Source organism: Pecten maximus, chromosome 9 (assembly GCF_902652985.1).
Source record: "Pecten maximus chromosome 9, xPecMax1.1, whole genome shotgun sequence".
NCBI lineage: Eukaryota > Metazoa > Mollusca > Bivalvia > Pectinida > Pectinidae > Pecten > Pecten maximus.
In genome coordinates this window covers 10,148,717-10,162,862 of record NC_047023.1, presented here as the reverse complement: position 1 = coordinate 10,162,862, position 14,146 = coordinate 10,148,717, and the positions used below count along the sequence as shown (strand labels likewise).

The window sequence follows — 14,146 nt, the reverse complement described above, 5'->3', positions numbered from 1 at the left end:
CATCAGTTAGATAAAATGTTGTGTATTTGTCTTGCTAAAATACAACCAAGCCATTCAAAGCATTCAAATTTTGTTTCCTACCTTGACATTGATCTTTAAATGGACTCAGTGGCTAGATTTCCTTATTTAACTGATAGGAAGTGTTATCGGCTAATAATATAAAATGTAATACGCGTTCCGTTCATTATGAATTAATAATGGTCGTTTTCTGCTTATCCTGACCTAGGCCCAGTACAGCGATCGTGTGATCTACAAATACAGGTTAAACATAGGTAAGCGATTGTGACTCCCAAAATACCAAAAATAGTTCGTCATGCTTTATTGGTGTTCTGTGTGTCGTGAACGGATTACGAAAACATTGCGTATGCAGGTTGTAGTCAATCAGTGCGTTATGAAATAAACTGGAATCAACAATTTTTTTTTTTTACAATAAAACTTTTCTATCACTCTAACACTCAACATTTTTATTTTAATACTAAATACTATATATATTTATATACTGTTTATTTTTGAAAATGTCTTTCAAATATGACCAAGAAAATTCAAATGATATTAAGATTCACAACAAAACATAAATAGACACAGCATGCATGGTGGTTTGAACTCCGAACTCCGAACCCTATGAGCTAAGACGACTTGTTGAAAAATGAAGTTGATATTATCATTTATAGCCAGTCTTGACAGTGCTTGAATTAAAATAATTCATCAGGTACTTTTTTTTAATTTTCGATACCATCGCATCGGATTTTAGGAATATCTTTAGCACCGAGAATGAAATAAGACATTGTTAAATTTCCGTTGCGCTCCATGTCAAAAAATGGTTTGAATTCGGTCTTGAAATAGCGATGTTTCACAAATAGACTTAGTTACGTCACTGTCACGTGATCACTTAGCTACCTCCGATCAAAAAAGCAAATGACCACAAATGTATCATCTGTTGATCATCGAAAGTTTGAAGCTTACAATCTGCCTTTTTTTTCTTCATAAAGTGATATCAATGTGTCTTATTTCAAGTGTTCCAAAATATGCCAGAAAGCCTGGTGAAGGCAAACATTCGGCGTCTCTCGGACAGGGAACTAGGGTTTAGTAAGTGATAAACTGAAGGTATGACTTCTTTAAAGAAAACATATCGCAATCGGTCTTGAGCATTGAAGATCCGTTGTTCTCTGTTAACATATAATCTTCATGTCATGCCGTTAACATTGGTACCATTCAGTTACACTGGTAAAGCATATTAACACCACAAGTGCTCCCTCAGGGAGAGTAGCCGTTTGTCAGTGTATTCATAAAACAATAGAACAATAGCACGTGCTCATGTAGGTATACTTCAGTACATTGATGACTGCTTTGATATGTCTAAACGGTATCAAGTATGACCTTTAATTCCTTTCATTTTCCTGATCGAACGGCTGTTTTACTTACTCGCAGTATTGTTGTTTTAATGTTATGGATGTTGACTTAAATAACATGTTTTATGTTTAAATGTATTCGAAAAATGGAACGATTTTATTAGTGTATTTCAAATATACGTCAATGTGCTTTACGCCTTTATGTGTAATTGTAAGTTGTAAGTTTCTTAAATGTTTTGTCAGTTAAAGATAATGAGCATCTACGGATTCGAAATCTGGCATTTCTCAACATAACATAACATTTTTGTTATAGAATTTGTTGTTTTGTTGATAATAAGCAGATAAACATTCGATTAACGACCTTTTACAGCCAAAAAAACTAACACAAACTGATTTCAATTGACCAGTGTTTTAAGCAAGTGTAAATGATCAATATAAAGTACTGTATTTGTTTTTTGAAACATTCATTCAGTAAACAACTTAAATATATAAATATAATTAAAATGAAGTAATTTCTTTTGTGTAACACATTTAGCATATTATATTGAAAAGGCAACAAGAAAAATAACTGATATATCACTCGTATACTTAATAGGTAATAAGACATAGATATGATAAAATCGCTTTATGCCTGGGGCTGTATGCTCCCCAGGGAGTTGGAAAAAGATATTGGCTCTTTGACTAAAAGAACAATTACCATGGATAATAATTCTTGAAATGCTTCGAGAGAACTATGTTGTTGTGATATAGCGGTATAGAAATTAATTATTAGTACTACACTTTGTATTTATGTAGAGTGCGTGAATGTTATTATGTAAAGGATAGGGGAACTTGTGTAACGTTTTGGGATATTACAGACCTGTAATCATGACGTAATATTAAAAAGGTAGAAAGAACAGCTGCTGCAAAGAAAATTTATCCAAAAGCGTTTTTTTCTGTTTTACCTTTTTAATATACCTATCTGTCGAGTTATAATGCGCAGCACACTTCTTAGATCTAACGGCATTTTGTTCCTTACAAGTGTTTCACTCTTCAAAAAAGCATGCTTTGTAAAATGTATTCAATCTCGTCATGTTTTCAATATATGGAATGTAAAACAGTCTACCATCGTCCAATGCCAAATCTAAATTTACGCTACTTTCAACAATGTACACTCTATAGTTGTGCCGAAGGTGTGACGTGATCACCAATAAAAGTCAACATAACAGCACTGCGTTTATTAATTCTCGGCCGCCATATTGACGATATAATACTCAGGCAAAAGTACTTGTAAACTAATGAAGAGAACTAGGAATGCATTCATTACATACAATACATTTTACAGCGTCGAGGAATTGAAATTTTTAAACCCAAATCAATATGCCTTTATGCAACCTCAATTGTGTTCATAGCAAATATAGACCACAAAACACTTACCTGTTATCTCATAGTTACACAGTATGGGGCTGCCCCAGAAACTGGAAGTGTAAGTTCTTGCGTAACCGAACCGTAGAATTATAATAATCAAATGTACAATTACATCAGACCATGTGTTCCGGGAGAGTGGGCGCTTTATTGACGTAATTTTGATCAAATCTAGGTAATGTGACTTGTCATTCTCTTACTCGTCAGTGATGTTGTTCTTTCTCTGACTCGTCAGTAGTGTCAGGGACAGCATACAGCTGTTTTGTCCTTCTCTGACTCGTCAGTAGTGTCAGGGACAGCATACAGCTGTTTTGTCCTTCTCTCAATCATTAGTGACGTTAGGGGAGGTGTATAGCTGTGTTGTCCTTCTCTGACTCGTCCGTCATGTTACGGCAACATACAGGTGTTTTGTCCTTTTCTGACTCGCCAGTAATGTCAGGGACACCATAAAGCTGTTTTGTCCTTCTCTGGCTCGTCAGTGATGTTAGCGACAACATACTGATTTTGTGTTCTAGAACTAATACGTATATTTTCCAAGTAGTAAACTTTATAATCTTTACATTAATAAGGCAGTATTACTCTCAAGATAAACCAAAGTTCTTGGAGTATCAAGTCCTGAAAATTCTTAATTCGACCCGAAGTACCACTAATTACCTACGGTATTTGTATACGATACGCCTTTTTCTGGTCGGTAAACTCGCCACATGAGAAATATTTGCACTAACCTTAGCTGGTTAAAACGAAGTTCCGAAAAGTCAAGTGCCTGTTCCGCTATCTTCCAAACTAAACAACAATCGGCGGGGGACACAACATCGATTGTTGATAGGCGTTTTCAAAACAACGTTGTATTCGTATCTAACTAGTCTAAGTTAAAGTAACCCAACGCTTGCTCAAAAGCAAATGCCCAGTTAAAAAAAGGGAATATTAACCGTTTGGTATCTTAAACCAGGCCTCAGTTTCGAAAACACTCAGTAAGTTTAAGTGGAATTTTTTAGGTCATGGGCCGATTTGAATCGTAGACCATGTCTTTTTTGTAATTTGTTGTTTATTTATTTGTTTGTTGTTTTTTTTTATTTTGGGGGGGGGGGGGGGGGGGGGGGGGGGAGGGTAAAAAAAAAATTAAATTAAATGTTCAATATTTCAAAAACAAAATGTCACAGTGATTTGAACAATGTAGATAAGATATTTAGCATTATGTTGTGTGTTGGAAACGAGGCAATGGTCAAGCACATTTCAGGTACTTGTACATGTACTTAGTAAAATCCATTCAATTTTGTTTTCATCTACAAAATTCTTTTTTTTTCTCATTTTTTTTTTTTTTTTTTTTCATTAGTAAAAGAAAAAAAATCGATAAAAGAGAAACATGTCTACCTTGCAATGTTTATCAAACTGTTCAAATCCTTGAGCGTTTCGTATTCCTTATAGACAGAATCTCGGGGCCAGTTATGTGCGGACTTTGGCCACAGATACGCCACATCCCCACGCCGTCCCCACCTCCCACGGTTTCCATACGTGCATGTTACATGCAGGACATATTGTCAGACACGTATTGATCTGTCCACCATTGTTTACTCTGATACAGGTGTAGCAGCCTGTTTAAACATTACACTCGGGGTTAAAGGTTAAATCAGTTAAGGAAAGGTCATGTCTAGCCTTGACAGAGAAATGATATAAAGTTGGAATGCTATTTATCACAAAACGAAAACTTAATAGCAAGTAACACTTGGCAGAAACAATGCCATATATTAGTATACCCATAGATTTCCTGTTTGAACGAGGACAAAATCTACAACCGCAACAGCTTTAACACCATCTCATGAAATGTCCAGAAGTCCTTGAACATCGAGCAAGTCAAGTTTGTCCCGTGCCTTACTAATCACTTTTTATGTCTAAAAAGGGATAATAACGTCATATTAAAATATGAAATTCATTCGTCCGGGTACACGTTAACGTAGAGTGTATATGGTACTATAAAGACAACACGACCAGCGTCCATCATTTGCCCTTTTTCAACCCTAAATAAGTTGATATTTTTCTAACTGCTGAACAGATACTTTGTATTACCTTTCCAGGTGAGAGGTAAGCCTTATCTCTGTAACCATTTTGTTGATATATTTTGAAGGGCAACTTAGACGAAGGAATGCCTCTTTAAAGGGGCATTCCTTCATTTGAATAAAGTTTAGATCGTCAAAATTAAACTTACAGGAAAAATATGTACTTTTTTCCAAGTTGCATAAGTTACAATCTTTCTATTAATAAGGCAGTTTTACTCTCAAGATCAAACAAAGTTCTTCAGGTGTTAAGTCCTGAAAATTCTTAATTCGACCCGAAGTATCACTAATTACCGCAAAAGACATGCGGTATTTGTATACGATACGCCTATTTCCTGTACATTTTCGCGCTGATTTCATTACATGTAGGCACAGTTCAATAATTCTATCATCGTTCGGACACAGATTGCATCAATAGAAATTGTGCATGTTTCTGATGTGCGAACGAAGGTATGCCCCTTAATACATTAAGCGAAAACGGTCACTGACAATTAGAGGATATTGGCTATGCTGTCAATGGGATTCGAATGGATTGGTACATCATACATTAATATGCTTGTGTATTAATTGGAACTACGTGTAAAGTAGTAATAAAAGATTTTATTATCGGCATTTTAATTTCGGGAAGAAAAAAACATGTCAAAGAGATCGAGCACCCTTAAACTTTTCATGTAATTGTATGATAATGACTCGTCACGATTTCCTTTTCTGTCTCTATATTTAGCATTTACATTGTACGTCCTTCAATCTTTTGTCTGTTGCATACTGACATTTAAATCGTGTGCACATCTGCAGTATGAATTGTAATTTAGTCCCTATCTATAATTAGAACGAACATTTTACCGTAGAGGTTTTACGAAAAACGGTATGTAAACCAAACGCGTACGTCGACGATTAACTGTATGGCACTGAGTCCAACTATATCTTTAATTCCTATCTTTTTATTCTATGTACACCGTCTTATTACTTTTTTCATTTTTTTTTTATTTTCATTTATCTATTTTTTATTTATTTATTTATTTATTTATTTATTTATTCATTTACATCATGTATATATCTATTTTTCCATACTTTCAGACTGATATAGTTTTCCTACTATCCGCTAGTCTTCGCTTCGAAAATAATATTATTCATAAGGGCAGCTTAGCGGAGATCATTGGTACTAAGGCAGGTGATCCAGTCTATCGATACTTTAGGCTTCCAGCGTCACTGCTGAAGAATCATAGAAGGTCTAAATAGCAGTCTTGGGCAGTTTTATATTACTGCGCGACAAATGCTATAAATATTGCTTCATTCCTATTCAAAGGGGCATTCCTTCGTTTGAATAAAGTCAAAGTCGTCAAAATTAAACTTACCTGAAAATACGTATTTTTTTCAAAGTAGTAAAAGTTATAATCTAAAAATAAGGCAGTTTTACTTTCAAGATAAACCAAAGTTCTTCGAGTATTAAGTCCTGAAAATTCTTAATTCGACCCGAAGTATCCCTAATTACCGCAAAGACATACGGTATTTGTATACGATACGCCTTTTTCTTGTACATTTCGGTGTTAATTTCATAACATGTAGGCACAAACACTCATATAATCATCATTCGGACATAGATTTCATCGATAGAAATTGTGTATGTTTCAGATGTCCGAACGAAGGAATGTCCCTTTTACGCTGGTATTTATTGCTTATCTTTTCTTGAATCTTTTATGTCCACTTTTCAGTTTTCTTAGGAATATGATATTTTGGTTTATCAACAGGTGAAACAGTATACCATTGTTTCGTTATAGTTAGAGGTAAGATGTAGATTGAGATCGACATGTATGTTTAACAAAAGTCATTACGTTATCATCCCAACAGATGAATATATCTAAAAAGAAAAAAGTGAACTTTATATTCATTTTACAACAATTACGAAGAAAGCTATTTTTTAATCGCTCTTGTTGGCCCGGATGGAAGCGCTAGGGGTCTTACTGTGGGAGGAAACCGGAGTACCCGGAAAAACCTACGTGGTCGGGAAGATGACTTCATACCTATTCACGTCCGATCTAGGAATCGAACCTCGGCCGCCTAGGAGAAATGCAGGTGTGCTACCACTGTATCACCCGAGCACCCAATCATATTCCTTGTTTTAACAGATGCATGAAGCATATGTAACAATTACAACAAGACTATTAGCCGTATTGCAGTCCCACAACGAATGTGAAATTTAATACCAGGAGTATACAGATAATAAATTCATAGCAAATAAGATGAAGCCATACCACAAGTATGACGTTCCAGTGACCTTGACCTATCCAGCCTGGACAAGCTCTTCCTTTGATGTTAGGTCAATGTGACCTACTTTCGATATTTGAACCCATATCCGGAGTTTGAAACGCTATTGACAAGTGTAAGTTTAGACTGACCAACAACTCCTAGGTTATGGGGCCGAGTGGTTAAGTTGCCCCGACACTTTAACACTAGCCCTCCACCTCTAGGTTGCGAGTTCGAAACCTACGTGGGGCAGTTGCCAGGTACTGACCGTAGGCCGGTGGTTTTTTCTCCGGGCACTCCGGCTTTCCTCCACCTCCAAAACCTGGCACATCCTTAAATGACCTTGGCTGTTAATAGGACGTTAAACAAAAACAAACAAACAAACAAACAAAACCTAGGTTTTTTTGCTCGAATCTTCCAATAAATTCTAATACTATATTATCTCCCCTTAGTTTGAAACTTAGGCTAAAATTAGACATATCCTCGAGACCAAAATCATAAACCTCAATCTAAATTATATGTTTTAATAATCTAGAGACAGGTGGCCAGTCTAAGTGACCACCATGTTAAACATGACACACTGCTTCGCCGAAATGAGTCCATACCATGAAGCTCCAGCGACAAGCAGAGTGGAAGGTGGAGTCCGGACAAGATATACTGTGATGAGGAAATAGGAAGAGGATGATAAAAAAAAACCCAGTTTTTGCCACTAGGGCAACCGATATTATCTCGCAATTGAGAGTAAATCTTCTGAATGCAAAGATACACTTAACTATGTGCTGGCACGGGACAGATAAGGAGACTTCAGGGGCGCAGCTGCCATGTAAGCAGATAAACCCATGCAGGCTTGCACATCATTATCCTTAGGGTGTAGGATTTTAACAATTGACGACTATTCTTAATAATTACGCTTGAGGTACATGTTTGAACATTATGTACATTATCCGGATAAATTTCTATTATAATGATAATCATTGAAATGTCAATTGTCGATCAGTTTGTGCTGGTACGGAAACAGATAGAGTCTGCAGGGGCACGGCTACCATTTAAGCCCAGACTGGTACGTGATTATCCTTAGAATTTCTGATTTCAACGTTTTCGACGTTTGTTCTTAGTAATTAAGCTAGAGTTACATGTATGTGTATAATAAACATCATCCGGATAAATTTTGTCGATATCGGAGTTTAGTAAACTTTTTATTATAATGATAATCATTAAAATGTCAAATGTCCGATCAGTTTTTAAGTTGGCTGGTACGGAAACAGATAAGAAGTCGTTCTCGCATATTGAACCGGAAAATGAAAGTAAGATAAACTTGACTTCAGGTATGTATGCGAGGAGTTTCCATTAATAAAAAAGTGATGATCGGTATACCTAATCTGGACGAATTAAGGAAGTATAACAGAGGGTTCGGTAATTAAAATAAAGGCTAGTTTTACCGGATATTTAGTCAAATGCATTTTCAAGCAAATCTCATCAATTAAAAATGTTGCCTAAATGTAAGTTGACAATATTTAAACATCGAACTGTTATAAGATGCTAGTATATGGTTCGATATGGATACAATTTGCGTGAAAGATATCATATTTGTGTATATACAATATTACATATGTAACCAAATTATCATAATTATATTGTACATGTAATGATACAAAATCGAAATCTCTACAATCCGGAACTCACTGTCAAATTATGTAGCCCGATTGAGTCCGATTTAGAAACAGTCCGTTGCATGATAAATAGGACTTTGTAGAATGTTTAATGTTTTTTAAATGCTTTGCTGACAATAAAAGTAAGCTTTCTAGTCCAGGTTTAGAATATGGTCCGGGGCACGGAACGGCGTACAGTCGCCCCGTCGACAATAAACAAATTTTACAATGGAAATGAAAACAGGCTAAAATAGCAATGTATAATTATAAAATATGTTTAACTTTTTTTTCATAATACAAATTAATCGATTATAGAATACAAATGTGATATGTAGAATACAAATGGAAAGTTTTAGAATATAAACATCAAATTATTGAATAATGCGACGTTTTAAATGTCATAGTTTAATATCCTGAACAAAAAACCCACTGACGACAATGTCAAAAAATTCAATGTATATATATATCTTCTGTAGAGATATAAATTTGAAAAATGAGCCGGATTTGAAAATAAGCTGCTTACAATTTCGAGTGTCGGTGTGTAAAGCATGCATTTTAATACGTCAGTGATATTCCAGTTCTAGTCAAACTACGTACATTGTAAACTATTGACTTGTTTACACATTATTAACGCAGACCTGTGGTAAGCGACTAGTAATTGGGTAGTTAAGGATCCTAACCTTAAATGTAAATATACGATTATAGAATGCGTTTTGTTCTGAGGAGAAAATTAGCGGAATTTCACAAGTTTGTTTTACAAAGTGTTAACATCATACGAGGCGGTACGCGGTCTTGCCACTTGTTTGCAATCGGGAACCGTCGGCACTTTCCGTAAACGAGGCACTTTCCGTAAACGAGTATTTTCTCGTTTACGGAAAGTGTAAAGGGGTTTGGTGGTTTGTCGAACAAGGATAAGATAGGCCGTTTATAGTCACAAAGCTATCCAGTAAAATGTTGATAATGACTTCAGCAGTATGGCAACGGTTGAACACAGGAATAGCAGATAAGGCGGGGAGGGGAAAGATATAGTTAATCGAGGTCAAAGTGATTAACGATACCGTGTCGTAGTTTGATAATGTCTTAGCTTTAATCCAGCGGTAATCCTTGGTAGCGTTTAATCTACTTCGCAAGGGGTGGTATAATTACTACACCAGTGCGCCCGTACTTAAAAATACTATGGTTCGCGTAATTTCGTGAATACACAATTGTCTCATAAGCTATATACACATGATCTAGTAATGGTAGTAATCCATCGCGGAGTATAAAGGGGCTCTAATATTGGAGCGCTTTTATAAAATGTTATGGCAGTAATAGACGGGTAGAGAAACTATTTCTAAATCAACAACCACTGTTATTTATCATGTAATGTCTGTCATACGCTTTTGTACCCGAGTTGTGATTGATAACGAACACTACATTACACAAACTATCAACAAGTGTTTATGCCTTACGTAGTAATCCTGTTCTGTCGGTACCTAGCCAAATATTATTTTAATCATAAGCGATCATGCAATAATAAGAATTTTTTGTTTTTGTATCTTTTATTATTTTTTCTTTTTAATTTTTTTTTTGTATTTTTTTTGTATTTTTTTTTTTTTTTTTTTTTTTTTTTTTACTTTGTTTTTTCATTTTTCTGATAAAATTAAAAGAAAGTACACGGAACTGCCATTTGTTTGTAATATGTATTGTAATCAAAAACATTGCTAAAAAATGGGGGTTGCATTTAGCCGTTTACGGACACCATTCAAATTTGCATATTCGTCTTATTTCGCTTTATCGAAATGTTGGTCTTTGATTTGTTTGGTTTATTTTTAACAAAACTTTTGTTTTTGAATTAAAGTGATTATTTTAAGTTTGTAGTATGTCAGTAAGCGGGTTCAATAGGAAAACCATTTAACGTTTGGGTATATGGTAAAAAGTGAATTCGGACTTAACGTAACTGCATTCGTATCCTTACAACAGCTATAAATTAATAATAATCTTACTTTTCAATACTAGTATCTTGGTCGGGAGATTTGTTTTAAAAGAAATGACGATAACATTGCAAGGATGTATCTATTCTATCACAATTTCTATAGACACATACCGTAAAATTCCATAATGTTCACTAGAAAGAGTGGTTTAAATATGTAGTTTTAAGATATAATTTCAACATGAAGACTAAGTTACAAAGCATGAAAACGTGAACACGTACCATCCCCCGACGTATCAGTCAAAACCCTGTAATGAAATATGTTTCGTATCCAGAGTGAAGTGATTAGATGTTAGTTGGTAAGAAAGATTAGTTATTGTTTTATAATCACGTTTAAGCTGGATTTAGACTTAAACCAACATAGTTGTGTATATTGGTACACCGGTAAGGCGGCCAAGTCTTAGCGGGGTTGGACAGAGTCTCGCACTGCATTATAAAGGCCGCCATTGTTTTGATCAGGTATAAGTAGACGTGAATAAGATAACAATGTTTATGGAGATAACGGACAAATCTACATAGTATATCATCTAGCCGTATCACGCATTCTATTTTTACTAAGGTCTAGAGACAGGGTCCGATATCAATACCCAGGTCGTTACTGACGGTGGCATGCGGCAAACGACATCACGTGTGGCGACACCAACACTAGTTCAGGTACCCTTTTTGAGGATTTCTCGATAAATGACAAAAAAGGAAATAAATCATGTATACATAACTGTTTTATTGAAGGAGTCTTCAGAATTGGATTTCTTAAAATAACTGAAATCTAAAACAGTTTGAATATGTATAGAAATATCTGTTCAACGGTAACTGTGTAAAAACGATTTTCAATCAAAACACATTTGGTCATATAAATAAATAAGTTCATAATGATTAAAAATAATTTGCATTGAGCACATATGTTATATATTGATTAATTAATCTTAATTGGATCGTTAATTAAGGTTGAGTTACAAATGATATTCTATAACTGGACACTACGCATTACCTTTCATCCTTGGCGTACATCTTTATATTATTCCACGAAGCACCATGTTAACACAGACTATGTGTAACTTCCAACAAACGTGAAATACATATTTTTATTTATCTATATCTATCGCCGATATAATTATATGCAATTAACACTTCTCAAAACTGACTAAAGTGTCTGTACTCGGCTCAAACCATTCTGCTACCATGTCGGCGTATTTCCATGGAAACGTACTTGTCCGTTCTTTGACTAGAAGACAATGGTATGTTGTAAAAACTTGATATGTAATATAAAATGCGATAACTACATCGAGGGTGTAATGTCCTCTACACAATAAAATGAAAGCCATTCCACATATATTCAAACACCACGTAATGCCTCTGATAAAACAACGAGAGCGAGGAGCATACTCGTTAATAAAAAGATTCAGAAGAGTTAGAACTGTCGTATGTCCACTAAATATGTAGTCACCACATGTCCGGGCTCCTGTCAGCTGTAATCCAAATCGAGTGTAAAATTGAAATGCCCTATGAAGTTTGTCCCACACGTCCGCATCAGGAAAGGGATAGCACTTTTTGTGAACGTCCGGAACTGGCAGTGACGTTACCAAGACACACACACATCTAAGCCAGTACATGGTCCCCGCTACTAAAAATGTTCTATGGACAATTTGGAGACTCTTTTTATTAATTGAAGCCACAACTGCCCACAGAAGTACTTCCGTCGCGAGGCAGATCTCTGCAGCATGTGCGGCCCATGGTTTGTAAGGTAGATTATCCAGCACCAAGTCCGGGAGAGGTGGATGTTTTTCTCTGTCGGGCAGACGATCGTTTACAAAAATGACCGTCACACTCATTGTAGCGTGAGCCACAAACAGGTATATGATGCTCGCTAGCAGTTTACATATACTTTGCGACGTTTGCGGTGTGACGCTTTTCCCAAACAAGTCGTAGTATTTGGGTCCCATTTTCAGGATGAAAGTGTGTGTGAACCCTGTTTATTCTTAAATATCAGATGAAGTCACACCGAATCAAAAATACCATCGTTTGTAGAGATAACGCTATACAGGTGTAAGCCACAGCTGATACGGCGAGCGTTTTAAAACTAGTATATTGATCGTAACGACTTATATACTGTGCCTCTCTGCAATTTAGGAACCATCCGTAGCACTGGACTGTTTTTCTTCTATCAGCAGTTGCATTCACAAACAATACTGTATATATGTCCGAGTAGACACGCCTCCGTGACAATAAATCTATAAATGGTTGTTAAATCCAGTCACGTGATTGCAATTCACAATCTGTCATGTGACGACACATATCCGTCAGATTAAGGTACAGAACGGCGCATTAGGTAAACCCTTCTACAGCATTAATAGAATACACTGCTTGTAAGCGTTCATAATAACAATGTCAAACTCGATATGCATGTATGATTAAATAACTACATACTCTACGTACTTGTATATAGAAGCTTTGATTTTGAAAGGAGAGATATACATAAAAAGATAAATAAATAAAATAAGATAAAAATAAATAACTAAATAAAATGAGAAATAAGAAATAAAAGATTCTGTCACAACCGACCAACGGAGAATAACAACAGGATAACGAAATGATAATTCAATCTCAAATAAACGAGGACAAAACATTAACAATGAATATAAATTTTCAACATATCCTTTCAGTCAATATTTGTTTGTTTGTTGTTGTTGTTGTTTTGGTTTTTTTTTTTTTCATGTAAGTTGAATTTTAAAGATGACGATAACAAAAAAAAATGGATAAAAAGATATTCGAAAAATACTTACAGTGAAGGGTAATTGATATATTAGATTTACAAGTTAGATGACAAAACAAAATAATCGATTATGACGTCATAATATAGACAATGACGTCACGTCATCAATTGAAAATGCTACAGTAAAATGTCAAAATTTTTCTGGTTTGGTTTGGTTTGGTTTATTTTGTTTAACGTCCTATTAACAGCTAAGGTCATTTAAGGACGGCCTCCTGTGCGTGCGACATGCATGCGTGTGGTGAGTGCGTATGTGTGTTTTGGGAAGCTGCGGTATGTTTGTGTTAAGTCTCCTTGTGATAGGCCGGATCTTTTGCCGATTTAGAGTGCTACCTCACTGAAGCATACTGCCGAAGACACCCAGCAGCACACCCCACCCGGTCACATTATACTGACAACGGGCGAACCAGTCGTCCCACTCCTAATTTGCTGAGCGCTAAGCAGGAGCAGCAACTACCATTTTTAAAGACTCTGCTATGTCTCGGCCAGGGGACAGAACCCAAAACCTTCCTCACAGGGGTGAACGCTCAACTAAAGGCCAAAAGTGAGGCATTGTCAAGGGAGACATACCTGCAGGGCAGCAAAAGTTTTCTGACTTATGTTGTGAAAAGTATATTTAATTTGTTTTCATTTCATATGAAAGTTTATGAAACTCGTCTAAAAATTTAGTTTTTGCTCATAAGAAATGATGACTCATTTCAGATCCTGTA

General features: G+C 35.6%; 1 protein-coding gene across 1 annotated transcript; it reads right to left on the bottom strand.

Moving 5' to 3' along the window:
* Positions 1 to 11,370: 11,370 nt before the first annotated feature.
* Positions 11,371 to 12,882, bottom strand: LOC117335000 (sphingomyelin synthase-related protein 1-like). Its single transcript, XM_033894891.1, has one exon. It carries the CDS (start codon positions 12,607 to 12,609, stop codon positions 11,791 to 11,793), a length of 819 nt encoding a protein of 272 aa, XP_033750782.1. The 5' UTR covers positions 12,610 to 12,882; the 3' UTR covers positions 11,371 to 11,790.
* Between the last annotated feature and the right edge of the window lie 1,264 nt (positions 12,883 to 14,146).

What these genes read in the sequence shown, in the direction of transcription:
- LOC117335000 (XM_033894891.1), bottom strand. Translation starts at nt 12,609, where the DNA reads ATGGGACCCAAATACTACGACTTGTTTGGGAAAAGCGTCACACCGCAA.